The sequence below is a fragment of the Lucilia sericata genome, unplaced genomic scaffold (genome assembly GCF_015586225.1).
Source record: "Lucilia sericata isolate MDLA Ls3-8-SP2 unplaced genomic scaffold, ASM1558622v1 Contig000447F_arrow, whole genome shotgun sequence".
NCBI classification, from domain to species: domain Eukaryota; kingdom Metazoa; phylum Arthropoda; class Insecta; order Diptera; family Calliphoridae; genus Lucilia; species Lucilia sericata.
This window is the reverse complement of record NW_023994462.1, coordinates 165,321-186,402: the sequence shown is the minus strand read 5'-3', so window position 1 is coordinate 186,402 and position 21,082 is coordinate 165,321. Positions and strand designations below refer to the sequence as shown.

General features: G+C 29.1%; 2 protein-coding genes across 2 annotated transcripts in view; both read left to right on the top strand.

Annotated features, from left to right (window-relative positions):
- Positions 1-14,648, top strand: part of LOC119604965 — a 131,570-nt gene extending 116,922 nt beyond the window's left edge. The window contains exons 10-11 of the mRNA XM_037957895.1: positions 4,318-4,786; positions 14,521-14,648. Of these exons, the coding sequence (XP_037813823.1) occupies positions 4,318-4,748 (431 nt within the window). The 3' untranslated portion in view covers positions 4,749-4,786; positions 14,521-14,648. The remainder of the gene's footprint in view (positions 1-4,317; positions 4,787-14,520) is intronic.
- On the top strand, positions 7,425-16,721 carry LOC119604961 (putative mediator of RNA polymerase II transcription subunit 23). The gene is made up of 2 exons (XM_037957890.1): positions 7,425-7,447; positions 14,521-16,721. The coding sequence occupies exons 1-2, from the start codon at positions 7,425-7,427 to the stop codon at positions 15,425-15,427; spliced, it is 930 nt and encodes a 309-aa protein (XP_037813818.1). The 3' UTR covers positions 15,428-16,721.
- The last annotated feature ends 4,361 nt before the right edge of the window (positions 16,722-21,082 follow it).

Here is a 21,082-nt window from a genome sequence, read left to right as displayed (position 1 = left end):
TTAACACTTTTGTATTATTTTATTTTTTCTTTTGATTTTGGAAACACTATTGAGTTTGTTTGATATTTTTAAAAGGATTTTTTGGACAATTTTACTTGTTTTTTCTCACAATTTAGCCAGCACGGTTTAAAACACGTCCGTATATGTTCGCAACGAAACTAGTTCTGTTCTAGTTCTGTTCTAGTTCTGTTCTAGTTCTGTTCTAGTTCTGTTCTAGTTCTGTTCTAGTTCTGTTCTAGTTCTGTTCTAGTTCTGTTCTAGTTCTGTTCTAGTTCTGTTCTAGTTCTGTTCTAGTTCTGTTCTAGTTCTGTTCTAGTTCTGTTCTAGTTCTGTTCTAGTTCTGTTCTAGTTCTGTTCTAGTTCTGTTCTAGTTCTGTTCTAGTTCTGTTCTAGTTCTGTTCTAGTTCTGTTCTAGTCTGTTCTAGTTCCGTTCTAGTTCTGTTCTAGTTCTGTTCTAGTTCTGTTCTAGTTCTGTTCTAGTTCTGTTCTAGTTCTGTTCTAGTTCTGTTCTAGTTCTAGTTCTAGTTCTGTTCTAGTTCTGTTCTAGTTCTGTTCTAGTTCTGTTCTAGTTCTGTTCTAGTTCTGTTCTAGTTCTGTTCTAGTTCTGTTCTAGTTCTGTTCTAGTTCTGTTCTAGTTCTGTTCTAGTTCTGTTCTAGTTCTGAGTTCTGTTCTAGTTCTGTTCTAGTTCTGTTCTAGTTCTGTTCTAGTTCTGTTCTAGTTCTGTTCTAGTTCTGTTCTAGTTCTGTTCTAGTTCTAGTTCTGTTCTAGTTCTAGTTCTAGTTCTGTTCTAGTTCTGTTCTAGTTGTTCTAGTTCTGTTCTAGTTCTGTTCTAGTTCTAGTTCTAGTTCTGTTCTAGTTCTGTTCTAGTTCTGTTCTAGTTCTGTTTCTAGTTCTGTTCTAGTTCTGTTCTAGTTCTGTTCTAGTTTCTGTTCTAGTTCTGTTCTAGTTCCTGTTCTAGTTCTGTTTCTAGTTCTGTTCTAGTTCTGTTCTAGTTCTGTTCTAGTTCTAGTTCTAGTTCTGTTCTAGTTCTGTTCTAGTTCTGTTCTAGTTCTGTTCTAGTTCTGTTCTAGTTCTTTCTAGTTCTGTTCTAGTTTGTTCTAGTTCTGTTCTAGTTCTGTTCTAGTTCTGTTCTAGTTCTGTTCTAGTTCTGTTCTAGTTCTGTTCTAGTTCTGTTCTAGTTCTGTTCTAGTTCTGTTCTAGTTCTGTTCTAGTTCTGTTCTAGTTCTGTTCTAGTTCTGTTCTAGTTCTGTTCTAGTTCTGTTCTAGTTCTGTTCTAGTTCTGTTCTAGTTCAGTTCTAGTTCTGTTCTAGTTTTGTTCTAGTTCTGTTCTAGTTCTGTTCTAATTCTGTTCTAGTTCAGTTCTAGTTCTGTTCTAGTTCTAGATATCTTCTTATTCTATTTCTAGTTCTAGATATATCTATATTCTATTCTAATAATGTGTTCCTTTAAATCTAGATCAATTTTCCAGTTCTTTTAAATTATTAAATTTTCTATAACGAAATATTTTTAAATTCCCTAAATCTTTATAAAATATTTTCATATATAAGATTTAAGTCCTAGTCTTATGGAATTACAGAAAGTAAGTAAACTAAGTAATCAATCATTAGAGAAAATAAAAAAAATCCAACAAAATAAACTTAATTTTCAATAACAAAATGACAACACGGCAAAAGTGAAAAAATAATAAAGAGATTTAGAGAGGAAGAAGGAAAGTTGGTCACAAAAAGAGAAAACACAAAATAAGGTTTTCAAAACCAAATTATCCTGAAAATACCATAAATTGCTATTGTGTGTCAATGCGTATATACACAAAAATACAAATGTGTTAGTGTGTGTATATGTATGTTCATGTAAAAGTGAGTGTTTTGGTTGTTTGACTCTTGACATAACGACAACTAATCAAATTTGAATTTACACGGAAAATTAGACTCAAAGCATCACAAAGTGCAACGGAAGCGGAAACAGTTGCACTATCACACTGATAGTTTAATACATATATATAAACAGACTCTAACTAACGAGTATATATGTATGTGTATATGTATGAGTGAGTGGCCACAACTTTGTTGCAGCAAATACAAAATGAATATTTGTATGTATGAATGTATGTTTGTATGTGCATTGCCAGCAAAAAAGCACATGTTTATGCATTGTTTGTTATGATGCTGATGTTGCTGTTGCTACTATGTGTTATTATTATTGTTTTTGTAGTTGTTACATGTTCATGTGCTTTTATATGTATTCTTAGTATAAAACTTTAACAAAGTTACCAGCAGCAGTAATAGTTAAAGTAGAAAAGTCTAGTGATGATGGTGCGTAACATTGACATAAACGACAGGAAAGTGACATGACAGCGTATAACTAACGGAAACATTGAAAATTGCGAAACAAATGTTAAATCTATGTTTAAAAGTGTCCATAGAGTATATGTATGTATAAGGGAGTATCTATTAAATGTAGCATACATGTGAGACATAGATACATATTTATCTACATTAGGTTTTATGTAAGGAAAAGTATGAGCTGGTATTTGTGTATTTTAGTTATCTAGTAAATCTCTGTGAATATGTTTGTAAATACTTTTTTAAATTTGAGAAGGTAAAAACGCATATTATGGGTTAATGTTGGAATTTATTCAAAGGTATTTTTTTAGGTTTTGTGTAATCTTTACAAATATATACAAAATATCAAAGTATGCAGGTCATGGATATAAATAAAGTCAACTTTGTAAGTTGTATAATTGTATAATGTATCAATATACCAGTTTTCCAACATATAATGACGTATGGCACGTACACAGTAGACAAACATTTTTTATAATGAGGCTCTTATATGACTAATAGAATTTGTTATTGTGTTATAAAACTGCTACTAGTTTTTATGAAGTGAATAAGTTATTAATGATTACAAATAAATGGGTACTATAGTACATAGTTTAGTCTATAGTCTAATCTATAGTTTAGTTTATAGTATAGTCTATAGTCTAGTCTATAGTTTAGTCTACAGTCTAATCTATAGTTTAGTTTATAGTATAGTCTATAGTCTAGTCTATAGTCTAGTCTATAGTCTAGTCTATAGTCTAGTCTATAGTCTAGTCTATAGTCTAGTCTATAGTCTAGTCTATAGTCTAGTCTATAGTCTAGTCTATAGTCTAGTCTATAGTCTAGTCTATAGTCTAGTCTATAGTCTAGTCTATAGTCTAGTCTATAGTCTAGTCTATAGTCTAGTCTATAGTCTAGTCTATAGTCTAGTCTATAGTCTAGTCTATAGTCTAGTCTATAGTCTAGTCTATAGTCTAGTCTATAGTCTAGTCTATAGTCTAGTCTATAGTCTAGTCTATAGTCTAGTCTATAGTCTAGTCTATAGTCTAGTCTATAGTCTAGTCTATAGTCTAGTCTATAGTCTAGTCTATAGTCTAGTCTATAGTCTAGTCTATAGTCTAGTCTATAGTCTAGTCTATAGTCTAGTCTATAGTCTAGTCTATAGTCTAGTCTATAGTCTAGTCTATAGTCTAGTCTAAAGTCTAGTCTATAGTCTAGTCTATAGTCTAGTCTATAGTCTATAGTCTAGTATATAGTCTAGTCTATAGTCTAGTCTATAGTCTAGTCTATAGTCTAGTCTATAGTCTAGTCTATAGTCTAGTCTATAGTCTAGTCTATAGTCTAGTCTATAGTCTAGTCTATAGTCTAGTCTATAGTCTAGTCTATAGTCTAGTCTATAGTCTAGTCTATAGTCTAGTCTATAGTCTAGTCTATAGTCTAGTCTATAGTCTAGTCTATAGTAGTCTATAGTCTAGTCTATAGTCTAGTCTATAGTCTAGTCTATAGTCTAGTCTATAGTCTAGTCTATAGTCTAGTCTATAAGTCTAGTCTATAGTCAGTTCTATAGTCTAGTCTATAGTCTAGTCTATAGTCTAGTCTATAGTCTAGTCTATAGTCTAGTTCTATATAGTCTAGTCTATAGTCTAGTCTATAGTCTAGTCTATAGTCTAGTCTATAGTCTAGTCTATAGTCTAGTCTATAGTCTAGTCTATAGTCTATTCTATAGTCTAGTCTATAGTCTAGTCTATAGTCTAGTCTGAATAATATTTCTAATTGAAGATTAGTTTATAAAGTAAATTTTAAACTGTACTACATACACATGTATTACAATATAGGGGCGTATTACGTAATATTTATCTGCAAATAATTATATATTAACACTCATACGAACGTATTAAAACTAAGAAACGAAACCAAATAATTACCCAATCAACAAAATATGTAAATCAAATAAATTGGTTTTCATTAACCCTTTTTCAACTTTTCTAATTTCAGAATCACCTCAACAACAATATCAGCAACAATCGAATAAAAATCATCCTAATGGTAGTATAATGACCGGTCTTGGTACCTTGTCTCATCACATACGAGCGCCACGACCACCCACCAGAACCGCTTCCTCAACAACAACACAATGTGGTTCGGGAGGTGGTGGAGGAGGAGGTGGTGGTGGCGGCAGTAACACTAATAATATGGGTGGTGGTTCTAGTTTAATAGATCAAACTCCTTCAAATGGCAGCAGTAGTAGCGGTGTTAGCAGTGCGCCCTCCTCTAAGGGTCATTCGCATCATCATGGTCATACGCATTCGCACAATTCAACAGCGGTGGATAATATAGGAATGACAGCGACATCATCATCAACGGGTGGAGCGCCACATCTGCAGCAACAAGTGCCACAGGCGGCCATGGATGAGATGCGCGTCTGATAGGTGTCGGTGTTCGAACTAGATTTATAGTCTTCTTGGTAAGTAGCTGGATAATTATAAAAGCCTTGATATGATAATAAGAATAGCCTTAAAGCATAGACTTAAGTATTTAAAATAAAATTGTTGCCATATTTTATCATTTATTTATGCATGGCTGTTTTGTCACGTTTCTCATTAAATGCGTTTAACTGTTTAGATGTTCTGTAAGCCTTCTTTGTGTTTTGTATCCCTTTTGGGTAGTAAAACGTTTATTCCTTATTATCCTTTTAATAATTATTATTGTCATTTCAATCAAAATGGTATTTGCATTTAAACTAATATCTCTTCTTTTCTTTTTTGCTTTGTCAGGAAACATTTCACAAAATGTAAATTGCAAAAATATTCATTAATAATTTTTATTAAAAACGAAATAAAAATACGTGAATAGGTGACATAAAATGTTTTATTGAAATGTAAAATTAAATTGAATTGAACGGTGATTATATCAACGAGCTTATAAATTATTGAATTAAAAGGAATTGAAGAACTAATACAGTAGAGTAGTAGTCTATGCTTTAAGAGAACAAGTGGTAATGAAGGTCCGCCACATGGGGATATTTAGCGTTAAAGTTATTTGACGGGATAACAAACTTTTTTTATAATCATCGTCCAAGTGTCCATAAGATATCTGGAGATTTTGGAAAGCTTATTTCATTAGCCATAAACGTGTTCTCTCCTTTAGAAATAGAAAATGTTTTTAAATGGATTTGGCTCTGATAACATTCTTATTAATATTATAAATTCTAGGGCATATATGTTTCGATCTAGCCGGATATAGAACGCTGACTTAATCTTTTGTTTCTTACGCTTAAACTTTAAAAGTTTTTCTTTAATCATGTCTTTTCATGCAGTTTTCGCCTTCATTTTCTGCTTTTTATTTTCTATTTTTATAAAACTTTTATACTTTTCCATTTCTCTCTTCATTATCTGTTGCGCTTGTGTGCACTTGACTAGGTTTTTATATTCATTCGCATTTCCGTTGTCTTGTCTTTGTAATTTCTTACACACATTTGCATACACAGACTCATACATTCATATTAACTGTTTTTTGCACATACATATAGACATACTTAAAATCATTCAACACTTTTCTATAGACAAAAATTAAAAAAAAGTTACAATAGAATAAAGTAAAAAAAAGTCAGTCAGTTTTCTTATCAATTGAGTTCACTGGCAACAAATTACAACAATTCTTAATGTGTTCTTTTTCAAGTTTCAACATTTATGCAAAATTAAGAGCAAGAAAAAATACGGGATTATAAAAGAAAAAGTTGAAATTTGATAAAGATTGTTTCTATACAAACAGGTTGGCATGACATTACAACAATAGAAGATTTAATAACGTTTTTAAATTACAAAATAGAAAGACAACAATTACGATTTAAATTCAAAAAAATTTAAAGCACATTTTACCAATTTTAATATACAGAAAACAATTTTAATGGAACAGCGATGATTCTAAAATTATGTTGAGTAGTTTAATTCTCTAGCAGTCTAAGCAATCAAATTTTAATTCCAGATATAAATAGAAATTCATATTCGAACAGATTTTAAATTTTTTCGCGAATATTCCAAGAATTAGTTTTCATTAGTTTTAAAGATTTCTTTCACTCTTTGAGAAATTAAGACTTATACATTTCTTTGTAATTAATATTTGTTTTCAAAATAAGATAATAAACAGATTTGAATTTATTCGCGAATATTTAAAGAATTTGTTTTTTATGGTTGTCTAGTTCTGCATCGCATATTAAGATTTAAAATTTAAAATTAACTTCCAATATGAAATATTAATAAGTTGTCTTAGTTCACAAGCATCGCAAAATTCTTTGAATATTCTCGAATGTAATTTGAATCTTCTTCTCCATAAATATTATTTTTTCTAAAGTTAAAATACTCTTAAGACCATTTTTACATATATAATTAACAAACTGTTTAGTTATCGCCTGTTTAAGGAATTTAATATTAAAAACCATTATTTTGCTTCAGTTATTCCTTAAAAATAAACATTTAAATATTTTCCTTTTATTCACATTTGAATAATAAATATTGCTACTATTTTGATACATAATGTAATTAAACTCTTAAAAATATATTTTATTACTTTTTGAAAATATCCTTAAGAATATTTTATTACTCGAAATATAAATAAATTTTTACCTTAAAAACAAACACTTCGATTTATGCTTAAGTTTGCAAAATTTTACTTTATTTATTTAGCCCATTGTTGAAGTTTAACTTAACAACTCAGTACCTTTAGTCAACAAAATTTATTTATTAAATCAAGATCTTTTAGAAGACTATACAAACTGTTACCTAACTTTAAGCTTTGCTCTCTGTTTTACCATTTGTTTAAATATTTAAACAATAAAAATGCATTAGTATTTCACTAGTAAGTACAAGTGGAAATATCAAAAAAAAAACTATAAAAAAAGAAGTGAAAATTTTCTTGTCGAGGTGTGTGTTTAAGAACCATGTTGCACTGAGTTCCAGGCACAGGAAACAATTTTCCTTATGTAGGTTATAATCACACCATACTTTGGTTAAAAAAGACTCTGTTCTCTGAAATCAAGTCAAGTCGCTTAGACTTGACTAGATTTCTTAGAATTACTTAAAAATTAACTTGTCTACTTGGAGACAATGAAGTCCTCTAAGAGTTCAAAGTAAAGTTTATACAAAAAGGATACACTGATTCCTTATAAATCCACCGGGAAGTAAATGCACTACAAACATTTCTATGTACACTTCTTGTATTTAAGCAGAAACTAACAAGCGTAAATGTTAATCAAGTGAGCAAAGACGTTCTTAGCCAAACATTCCACCGAAGGGAAAATAATGTAAATTTAATTGTATTCACAGGTGTAATAATGGCATGCAAAGTAGGAATAGTAAACACTTTCATACTAGCCATGTTACCCAGTAAACAATTTTTCAAAAATTTACAATTCTATATAAATGTTGTCTGTCACTATTGTCAAAGTTTAAGATAAACTGAAATATAAAACTTATCTGAACTATTTATACTCAAGCCAATGGTTTGTGGCTTTTCTAAGTGTCAAAGTCAAACACCCCCCTATTAATAGACCATTTGAGAATTTCTTTAATCAAACTCTAAATTATGGATGGAAACTTCAGTACTGTACTTATCGACAATACCGCAGTAGCTCCAGGTATCTTTTTATAACATAAACTCTAAGCAAACTAGTTCAAGGCTGGTTCACGAACTAGTTAGTAACTAGTACATATGTATGTACATATAGGGGATCATTCACTAGGTCATAGACTAGTTCATAGATATTTAATAGACTAGTTTAGAGAAAATGAAATACACTAATTCATAGACAAGTCAATAGGCTAATTCAAAGTTCAGTCACTAGGCTTCATGTATAGTGACTGAACTTAATAGTATAATCTGTAGACTAGTTCATAATGTCGTACATAGGTTAGATCTAGACTATTCCATAGATTAGGTAATCGACTATTCCATAGACTAATCAATGGGTTAGTCAATAACTCACTCGATAGACAAGTTCAGAACTAGTCCACAGACCAACTGATAGACTAGACATGGGCAAGGCAATAGACCTGTCCAAAGACAAGTCAAAAGACTACATACGTATGTAATTAGTTTTCGTGATAAGGGAACGTTTCCATTCTAGTATACTAAGATTTTGTTAAGCCTCCAAACTAACCCAAATACAAAATTTTAATTTGCCTCAAATTATGCTACACATTTCGGCATATAATTACTGATAACTTGAATGAAAAGAAATTAGTTCGAGGAATATTCTCGAGAATACAATAACTTTTACAAAACTTTCTGAAATCCATAACCGACAAACTTTCTCTAGATATCCCTAGCCAGTAATCCCTAACTGTAGGGTCTTAATTTTAAAGTTAAATACATACAATACAATAATTGTAAACTCATAATAAAGTGCACTTTTGTAAAAAAAAAAATTTGAATATTGTTGGCGCACTTTTTTATCCTTACAACAACACCAGCTACAAAAAGTGCAGGTGCCAGTTTCTTTCTTCATACTTTAACACTTTGTCGTACATTTCGTTACGTGTGGCGCGTAAAGTACTTTGAATATTATTAAAATAAATCTTGGCTGCAATGTTGCATAAAAGATGCAGGAAACCCTTGCATCCACAAGCATCCACACTAACAAAATAAATCCATTTGCACATAAATAAATTTTGTGGGAACGTTCACACAAGTAAAATGGTGCAAGTACCAGAGACCCAGCTGTACACTTTGCCAGTTTTTGAAGTGTGCTAAAGAACACCTTAATGACACACATAGGTGAACTTTAAACGCTGGCTTATATACATACATAGCAAAGTGTGTTTGTTTGAAATTATGTTGTTTGGTAACAAACATACATATACATACATATGTATACATACTTATATTAGAAGGCATGGGGCTAGTCAGCCAAACAGCCACACTTTATAAGTTGTTTTACCAGTTTAACAACAGATACTTAAACTTGTTTCATGTCCTCCAAAATATCCGTTTCCTGCTCTGCCAACTCTTCATCCAAATGTCATGACACAGTTAAATCAGCTAGTTTACTCGTGTGTTGTAGCCCCTACTTGGATGGTTGGTTGGTTGGTTGTTGGGTCGTTTGGTTTTGGCCTTTTGTTTTCATTTACTTGTTAAAAGTCCTGTTTTGTGTCATTGGTAAGAGTAAATATTTTGTTTGTTTTTTTATATTTTTGGCTTTTCTTTTGTTATAGTTGGCCGTTGTTTATATAAACAAAAACCCAAAAAAAAACTTTTAATTTATTTGGCAAATGTTTTCTGAAGAGTTCTTTTTTTCTACTTATTTATTTTGTAAAACTAGCACAAAAACTGATTTTAACATAAATGTACAAAAAAACAACAACCGTTTTTTTATTCACTAAATATTTCTTTCTACAAGAGTTTTTTTTTTTTTTCTTCAGATTTTCTAAAAGTTTTTGTAAGAGAAAAATCTTTATAACTGAAACTAACTATTCCTCAATTTCTCGTAAATAATAAACAATGAGATGCACAACAAAATTTACAATTTTATGAAGAAAAACCAACCAAAATTACCTGTTTATAAATTATTTATAACTCTGTGTATGTGTGTGTTTTCTATTAAAACTTTGTTGTCCATAGTTTTAAGGGAGCAAAAAAAAAATTTAAGTATAATAAATTATTATGTCAGATTTGACAGCTGCTGTCATGTATTTCCTGGTGAGACATGTTGCTTGGTTGGCTTATATTATTTTGAAATTTAAATAGTTAATGCAAAAGTAAATTTGCATGCATTGATTGAAAGAATTTAAAAAATCCTCCTCTAAAGTATTCCTCTTGTCAAAATTAGGAAATTTCAGTAAAACCTATTATATAGCCTGAACTACAGACAAGGCTATATTCTTACCTATAGATTGGTCTATAGTCTGAACTATAGATAAGATTATAGTATAAACTGTAGATTGGTTTAAAGTCCAAATTACAGATCAATAGATAGTCTGAATTATAGATCAGTTTATAATCTGATATATTGATCAGTCTATAGTCTGAACTTGTCGAAATGGAGTCCCTTTGAAACTACTTAACTCTGCGCAAGCAGTTAACTTCCCCGATAACCACAGTCAAAACTATTGATCAGTCTATAATCTGAAATATATATCAGTTTATAGTCTGGCCTATAGATCAGTTTATAATCTGAACTATAAATCAGTCTACAATCTGGCCTATATATCAGTCTATAGTGTCAACTATAGATCAGTATATTGTTTGAACTATAGATCAGTCTGAAATATATTTAGATCATTCTCGGTCTGCACTATAGATTAGTTTATTGTTTGAACTACAATTCAGTCTATAGTCTCAATTATGGATCGTTCTATATTCTGAACTATATACAGTCTATAGTATAAACTATAACTAGAGTCTGTGGTTTAAAGTATAGATCGCAATCAGTCTATAGTCTGAATTAAAGATCAATCTATAGACTGAACTATTGATCAGTCTATAGTCTGAAATATAGATCACACTACAGATCTGGTGTCCGAATATCTAGCCTATAGTTTGGACTATATACAGTCTATATTCTGAAGTATAGATCAGTATACATTCTGAACTAGAGACTAGTCTATAGACTGAATTAGTCTATAGACTAAACAATAGATTAGTCTATAGACTGAACAATAGATTAGTCTATAGACTGAACTATAGTATAAGCTATTGACAAGTCTATAAAAAGTCTGAACTGTAGAATACATTATAGTCTGAAGTATAGATTAGTCTGAACATTAGACCAATTTAAAGACCCCAGAAATCAGTAAACGAATAAAATATATTCTCAGGATCTTCTTACGCAAGTTTTTAAACAATAGATTAGTCTATAGACTGAACTATAGTATAAACTATTGACAAGTTTATACAAAAGTCTGAACTGTACATTAGACCAATTTAAAGACCCTAGAAATCAGTAAACGAACAAAAGATATTTTCAGAATCTTTTTACGCATGTTTTTATCTTCGTTAATATTAATTAAAGCAATTAAACTATAATTATATATAAGATTTCCCATAAAATTCACTTTAAACTATTTAAATGCAAATCATTTTTCGAAAGATAATAAAGTATGTGTGTACTACTTAATAAATATGAAGTAGTAGTAGACTTCCATAAAAATATATGTTTTTTGAAGTGTTGTTTTATTAATACATACTTTTTTTTTAATACATACATAAGTATATGCTGAAAACAAACTTGCTTATACATATATGTACATATTTCCTAACAAGTACTTATTCGTAGAAAAATTAAAACAAGAATTTTTCCAAGCACTTAATTAATGTCAGAAATGATATTTTTTTTTTTTTCTATAAAATGACTACAGCCATTATATAAAACTTGCAACGTTTCCCCTGTTAGCATTAGGCCCTGAAATTTTACATTACTTCCCCCTGGTTATACATACATATGTATAACATGTTATTGGTGTGTAAATGCTGTTATATTAGAGATACAGAACACATCCTTTAAACAAAACCTTCGACTAAATAGGAAATAAACACAACTTGATTTTTTGGAAAAAAAAGTTCCGAAAAAAATAGAAATTAGTAAAAGTAATATGCTTTTGTAGCACATTTTTAAATATTTAATTGGATGTACTTATGGCTTACTGCAGGCAAAAGTTTTTCTTTGTTTATAGGAAAACTTATATAGAATTGAAAAAGGAGAGAAAAATCATTTAAAACTTTTAATAGATAAATTAGTTTTGTCTACTTGTAACGCTACTAATAAGTACTTAAGTAACATGTGAATTATATTATAAATTTTGATTATTTAAAACAGTTTAAATAGTTTTTAGGAAAAACATATACAAATAGTTGTAATATCCTGGAAGTATGCTAAAGTTTTTTGAAATATAATGAAACATCTTGGAATATGCTCGAAAAAATATTAAATTTTATGAATTACATTTTTAATAGATTTTTGATATTTTTAAAAATGACCACTTTTACTATCCGCCCATTTTAAATATTCATTTTTTGGGACATGTTACGCCCACTACTACTAGTCCTCTCAGTTTTCCATGAAATATACTATATATCAGAGTCAAAGTAAAGACATTGCCATATTTTTCAATTTAATTTTTAGTTTGAACTAAGTTCAAAAGTAATTTTTTTATTGCTTAAATTAAATATTAAATTTTTATTTATAAAAATTCTGTTTACTTGAAATCAAAAACCTTATGTCAAATAAAAATCAATCAATTTATCAAATGTTATAATTTAAGGGTCACACACATACAAATGTAAATATGTTATTGAGGCTACTTATATAGAATTTGTACAGTAACAAATTAGGACATAATTATGTGATCAATCATATTTGTTATATTTATATATTTTTTTTCGTTCTATTAAGAAAACATTAAAAAGGAATAAACTAAATGTTAGCAAATTTAATAAGGAATTAATTATATGAAGTTTAACACTTACATACGAAATTTTATTATCACTAAATAATAATATTTCCATATGAAAAAACACCGTTAACATTTCAATTAAATTCATTTTAAAAAGTTAAGTCTATCTCTAAGGCTAAAGACTTTTAACATAATATAAAGCATACAGTTAGGTGTTGTAGAGAAAATATTGTGAAAACTTTTAAAAACATGCTAAATATTACAAACAGTGGAAAAAGCACTTTGCAAGTATATTATAACCCCTATATGTAGTTTGAAAACATAAATACAATGTAATAAGTATATACGATATGTATATCATAATATAGTTTAATGTAAAAAGTCTATTTGCTACAACATATTATCAACCCTATTTCCATTAAAACTTATTATACAAAACGAGACTTGTAAACACTATTTTATGCACTTTGAAAATTCAAAATTCATTTAAAAGTTTTTACAATACATAAACAAAATTTAGCCATTTATAGCATATACATACATACTTATGCATGTATGTATGTATTTTACAGAGACTATCAAATTGAAATTAAACTTTTGAGTTTATATTTTTTTTTACACTAAAGTTTTTTCGTTATTTTAAATTAAGCCGTTCTGCTTTTAGTTGCTAGACAAGTAAGTGTAGTAAATATAATTATATTTATGTTTGAAAATACTATTTTCATTTAATATTCACATTCAACTTTAAATTGGAATAACAAAAATGACACTGTTAATGTTGAAATATTTTGAAATGTCACAGTGACTGGCAGTTGGCTGAAAGAGTGAGAGAAAAATCTTTGCTTTTGACTAGTGATTAATATAAAATCCAAAATGGCAGCAAAGAATAGACTATAACTTTTTCAGCAACAAATGTGTGACAATTTGAATGTCATGAACGTTTCCGTTTCACATTTCTGTAAAGCAAGTTTTGCTTGCTGCAACATTTTTTTTTTTTTTTTGCCAGCAAATGAGCAGAGTAAATATTATTGCAATTCAACGACAGCAACAAAGACTTGAAGTGGAAATTGTTAAATACCAAAAGCCAGAAAGTACAATTTCTATATTTTTATAGTCTAACAGCAAACGTTGAATACGAACCATCAATGTTCCAACGCAGTTGGCAAAATCAAATAAGTAGGAAAAACTTTATTTTAAACTTCAATAAATGTTAAATAACTAACTAACAATTTACTTAAGTACTGAGAGTAGTATTTGTAATGTGTTTACATAGTTATTAGCAATAAAAAGTTAAATTGTATTCATTGGTATGCGCAAAGTAGATAAAATATTTGAATATTTATTTTTGAAGTTAAGCAGCGAAGCTTACTTAAGATGTTAATTTGCATTTATTACCTCGATAGTGGTAGGGAGGGGAGAGTAGAGGAGAGAAATGTTGTTAATATGGCTGACTGGGTTCCATTACTAAATCTGCTATTAGTTTGTTATGTATGTATACATACATATTTAAGTAGACATTTGAAATTAAATATAAAGTGAAAATTATAAAATAAATTGCATATTAAGACTCAGATTTCTTACTTTATGATTCTGGATCCTTATAAATAATTGGGAAATTTGAAATAATGCTTTTCGAAAATGAAGAAAATTTACATCTAAATTTCAACTCATTGCATCATGTTTTTTAGAGCAATGGTCATTACTGATGCCTCAAATTTAAAATTTAACGCATTCGATTTTTACTTACACCAGCATTAAATAATTATTTCATTACATTTGGTTAACATTTTTTTCAATTTATCTATCATTTCAGTTTTAACGATAAATCATCAATTGAAACATTTGATGAAGAACAATTTGAACTTTATAGTTTACAGCAACAGCAGCAACTAATACAAGAACAACTACAACAGCAACATACTAATCAACAGCAACAACAACAACTACAGCAAAATCATCATTATCATCAGGAACATCAGTATCATCATCATCAGCAACTACCTCAAACAAGAAATAAACGTTTAGAAAAATTAAAAAAATTAAAGTTACGAGAAATACAATCATTGGCATTAGAAGGTGGCGATACAGGACGAGGTTATTGCTCATGCGATGAACAGTGGAATGGATCGACATCATCGGCATCGTCACCAACATCTGTGTCACCTACACAACAACAACAACAACACCAACAGCCATTAGCACAGGACGAATCCCAATGCCAATTAAAGCTACAAAACCCAATGGAAACAACAACAACAATAATATCATCAACAACTTCGCCAACGCCAGCAACAAGAACAACAATAACAGCTACAACAACAAATACTACAAATACAGGCTCAACGGCAGTAACTACGACAAACATCAACATTGAAGCGCACGAAAAGACTTCCGAAAACGGAAGTGGAACAAACGATGCGACCGGCGGAAGCGGATACAACAGGACAAACAAACAATGCAATGGTTCATCAGCAATGAGCCTACAAAAACAACAACATCATCAGCAACAACAGCACAATGAACATGATAAAATAAACATCATGATGGTAGAGGAGCAGGAAAATTTTAATGAAACTAACAACTTCACCGATACCATCAGTATAAGTCCTGGCAGCAGTAGTAACATTAAAACCATAACACTACGACGCAATCCCATACAGCATCGTCTGAAACAACAACATCATGTACGTTTTTCAGATGAAAAAAATTTCTCTGATTAGTTTAAACACGCTAAAACGGGGTAAAATTTAGTTTTGTTACGTTCTTTTTTAAAAGGTTTTGTAACGGAAGTTTTACGTGTTTTTTTATAAATTTTATTTTGTTGTTGGCGCAAAACAAACAAAACAAGGATAAACTTTAATTAACATTTATTTATATATATTTTATTTTCTTTATCACTTTATCACATAAAACAAACAAACAAATCACCAACATTTTAATGATACAGTATGAGAAAGTATGAAATGTATGTTGCTTAAGTATAATTATCTAGTTGCGAACACTAAAATGTAAAAGTTTTCTTTCTTTTTTCTTTTCTTTTTGGCGGGTCAAGGGGTCACAAATAATAAAAACAGCCACAACAGAACAACAGAATGAAACTGATTACAATAATTATGAAATTAACATAAAACTTGTGGCAAAAATAAACCTTGCTATTCCAAGCTTTCATTTTGTTCAGTTAACTTTGAGGAAAAAAATCACATAAAATTATACAAAAAAATATTTTATAAACTATTTTAAGAGAAAACTTTTTTTACTTCTTTATTTGTTGGCGTTTCATACAACTACAAATCAATACACACAACACAAATTAGTTTTATATCTAAAGATATAAATAGAGAAAATTATGGAAAAGAGGTCATAAAAATGTTAAGAAAAAAATTATGACAAATGGACATTACTTGACATATTCAGATTTATCATACGTTGTTTTTTTTTTTTTACAATACATTGTTAACTGTAAAAGTTTTTCTATGTTATTTCTGTTAAAACTGAAAGCTGAAATATTACTACAATAGACACTTTTTATAAGTTGTCAAAGACAATGTTAGTAATTCTTTTAACTTTTTGTATCTGAATTGACATTTTGTATCTTAGAACTTCTAAAGTTTAAGACATAATCAAGCCAAGAATCCATCAACAATTCCATTATTGATCAAAGTTATTAACTTTTAATTTCGATTTTGAATTGAACTACAACATACTTTTAGGAACTTCAAATAATTTCTTTAAAATGCATTTATTTGAATCATTTACAAACGAATTTCTAAAGAGAGAGTTGGATTTTCAGTAAGTTAGGGTCCAAGGCTGAAATAGATCTTCTTCTATATAAATCAATCCAAAAACAAACATTTGACTCAGAATTACGACAGAAATCTAAGAATAAATCTCGAGCATGTGAAAAAGTTCAGTCAATTACACAGTCTATTGACTAGACTATAGACTAGACTAAAGACTAGATTATATACTAGATTATAGACTAGATTATAGGCTAGACTATAGAGTAGACCATAGACTAGACTATAGACTAGACTATAGATTAAACTATAGACTAGACTATAGACTAGACTATAGACTAGACTACAGACTAGACTATGGACTAGACTATAGACTAGACTATAGACTAGACTATAGACTAGACTATAGACTAGACTATAGACTAGACTACTAGACGACTATAGACTAGACTATAGACTAGACTATAGACTAGACTATAGACTAGACTATAGACTAGACTATAGACTAGACTATAGACTAGACTATAGACTAGACTATAGACTAGACTATAGACTAGACTATAGACTAGACTATAGACTAGACTATAGACTAGACTATAGACTAGACTATAGACTAGACTATAGACTAGACTATAGACTAGACTATAGACTAGACTATAGACTAGACTATAGACTAGACTATAGACTAGACTATAGACTAGACTATAGACTAGACTATAGACTAGACTATAGACTAGACTATAGACTAGACTATAGACTAGACTATAGACTAGACTATAGACTAGACTATAGACTAGACTATAGACTAGACTATAGACTATAGACTAGACTATAGACTAGACTATAGACTAGACTATAGACTAGACTATAGACTAGACTATAGACTAGACTATAGACTAGACTATAGACTAGACTATAGATAGACTATAGACTATAGACTAGACTATAGACTAGACTATAGACTAGACTATAGACTAGACTATAGACTAGACTATAGACTAGACTATAGACTAGACTATAGACTAGACTATAGACTAGACTATAGACTAGACTATAACTAGACTATAGGACTAGACTATAGACTAGACTAAGCTAGACTATAGACTAGACTATAGACTAGACTAATAGACGAGACTATAGACTAGACTATAGACTAGACTATAGGACTAGACTATAGACTAGACTATAGACTAGACTATAGACTAGACTATAGACTAGACTATAGACTAGACCTATAGACTAGACTATAGACTAGACTATAGACTAGACGATAGACTAGACTATAGACTAGACTATAGACTAGACTATAGACCTAGACTATAGACTAGACTATAGTACTAGACTATAGACTAGACTATAGACTAGACTATAGACTAGACTATAGACTATAGACTAGACTATAGACTAGACTATAGACTAGACTATAGGCTAGACTATAGACTAGACTATAGGCTAGACTATAGACTAGACTATAGACTAGACTATAGGCTAGACTATAGACTAGACTATAGACTAGACTATAGGCTAGACTATAGACTAGACTATAGACTAGACTATAGACTAGACTATAGACTAGACTATAGACTAGACTATAGACTAGACTATAGACTAGACTATAGACTAGACTATAGACTAGACTATAGACTAGACTATAGACTAGACTATAGACTAGACTATAGACTAGACTATAGACTAGACTATAGACTAGACTATAGACTAGACTATAGACTAGACTATAGACTAGACTATAGACTAGACTATAGACTAGACTATAGACTAGACTATAGACTAGACTATAGACTAGACTATAGACTAGACTATAGACTAGACTATAGACTAGACTATAGACTAGACTATAGACTAGACTATAGACTAGACTATAGACTATAGACTAGACTATAGACTAGACTATAGCTAGACTATAGACTAGACTATAGACTAGACTATAGACTAGACTATAGACTAGACTATAGACTAGACGATAGACTAGACTATAGACTAGACTATAGACTAGACTATAGACTAGACTATAGACTAGATCTATAGACTAGACTATAGACTAGACTAATAGACTAGCTATAGACTAGACTATAGACTAGACTATAGACGAGACTATAGACAGATATAGACTAGACTATAGACTAGACTATAGACTAGACTATAAGACTAGACTATAGACTAGATAGACTAGACTATAGACTAAGACTATAGACTAGACTATAGACTAGACTATAGACTAGACTATAGACTAGACTATAGACTAGACTATAGACTAGACTATAGACTAGACTATAACTAGACTATAGACTAGACTATAGACTAGACAGAGACTAGACTATAGACTAGACTATAGACTAGACTAATAGACTAGACTATAGACTAGACTAGACTAGACTATAGACTACTATAGACTAGACTATAGACTAGACTATATAGACTAGACTATAGGCTAAACTGTAGACTAAACTATAGACTAGACTATAGACTAGACTATAGACTAGACTATAAATGAATTCAAAACTTCTTGATTTCGGTTACAAATACAAATGACTACGAAGTCGAGAAAAATTCGGAAGTACTTGGTTTGGATTACGATTCAAAATAATGGTAAAGCAAGAAGCAATATTTAAAAAAGAAATCACATGGATTTGATTGTGAAATGTAAAAGAATGCGATGTTAAAAGAATTCGGAAGTACTTTAGTTCGGCTATTCATGTAATAGTGTGTGTATTGATTTCAGTAGTTTCAAGAAAAACAAACATTATTATGAAATTATATCATAAAACATTCATCTGTTTTTTTTTTTTTTTTAATTTAAAAACAAAAGAAAACTAACGGTTTAACCGTTCTTTTCACCATAAAAAATCAAGCACTTTATCTAATAATAACGACTGCTATTTTCAAAATAATTGAGAGAAGTAAAGTTCAAGATTAAGTGCTTAGAAAAAACCAAACAAACAAAAAGGAAAACATACAACTCTTAGACTGCACCTATTCAACTATATTAATAAATAATAAATAATAATAATAATATAAAATATAAAAAGTTTTTTTATAATGTTGTAAATAAAACTAGAATTGTAAGTTAAATTTAAATCAATAATATAAAAATTAAGTTGTGAATTTTAAGTAATTGTCAATGTATAAATTTGATACTAAATGTAGGAAATTTCATATAAAAATTAATATTAAATAAAAACAAGTATTAAAAATAATATTTTAAATATTTTTAAACTAGCATTAAAAACTAAATAGAAAAATCTAAAAAATTGGCAAATTAAAAATAAAACTTTGAAGCACGAAGTTATAAAGAATAAAGTTTCATTGAAATTTACTAACATGCCAATATTTTTTTTTTATATAATTAGTTTGTTAACAAAGACTAAAGGCCATTTTGAAAATAATAAAAACTTTTGTAAATAAATAAAGACAATTTAAAACCAATTTAACACAATTATTGGTTAATACTTCCCGAGATGTATAGTTTGGCCCCTAGTTTTAGTCTTTACTCTCCTGTATGCATAATTGTAAATAGTAAATTTAAATAGATTCAGTCTTAAAAATTGGCATAATGTTAATAATATAGACAAAATTATATAAAAAATATATTATTAAAATAACTGAAAAACTAAATGAAAAAACGTAAAAATCAAGAAACTTAACATTGATGAAAAGGAAATCTTACTTAACCAAATTATATAATATATAAAAATAAATAAAAACCCCAGAAAAAAACCTAGCTAATAGAAAAAATTGTTTAAATAAAAACCAAACAATGTTCAACAAAAAAAAAAAAAAAAAAAAAAAAAAAAACACAAAAAATTTCAAAGTTTTTCTATCATCATATTATAAATACATCAACTGCATACATAGTAGTATAGAAAAAAATACAAAAAATACAATAATATATTTTATTTAAATTGAATTATTTGTTTTCAATTGTATATTTAGTTTAATTTAAATTCTCTTGTTTACTTTTTTTTATTATGTTTAAGTATAAAAAAAAATACGAGGAAAAAATAAATGCTCAATTGTTTTATATTGTCGAAATTATATTTTTTGGATCTAGTTAAATATGAGAAAAAAAATTAAATTAAAAACAAATAAAAAATGAAACGATAAGAAAACAAACATTAAATATACATAAAATACATATATAAAATGTAGAAAAATAAGTTATATTAACAAAAGTTATAGTTAATAATGAAATAAAACAAAATAAAACCCGAAAAAAATGATAAGAATTGAAATAAATAGTAAAAAAAACAAAACGAATAAACTAAACTAATATTAAAAAAAATAACGGAAAATTGTTTTATTTGAAAAGGAAACGGAATAAAAGCTTTAAACAGCGCGTAAACACGCTATTATCACATCAATAGAACATTTTGTTTAATAGAGTTTTACACTGCATTACCGGTTTATATACATAGCTCTACTAAATGTAACTGCATTAACAGTTTGGTAAATGAAACTTTAATCCTTTTTATACCCTACACCACTTAAGTGGGGAGGGTATATTGGATTTGTGCTGATGTTTGTAACGCACAATAATATTGGTCCTATACCCACCTTAAAGTATACCAATCGGCTTAGAATCATTTTCTGAGTCGATTTAGCTATGTCCGTCCGTCCGTC

Bases quoted from the DNA above. Each gene is read 5' to 3' on its own strand.
- LOC119604961 (XM_037957890.1), top strand. From the start codon at position 7,425: ATGAAGTCCTCTAAGAGTTCAAA. The intron at 7,448-14,520 runs GTAAAGTTTATA...CTATCATTTCAG, and splicing joins AAGTCCTCTAAGAGTTCAAA to TTTTAACGATAAATCATCAA.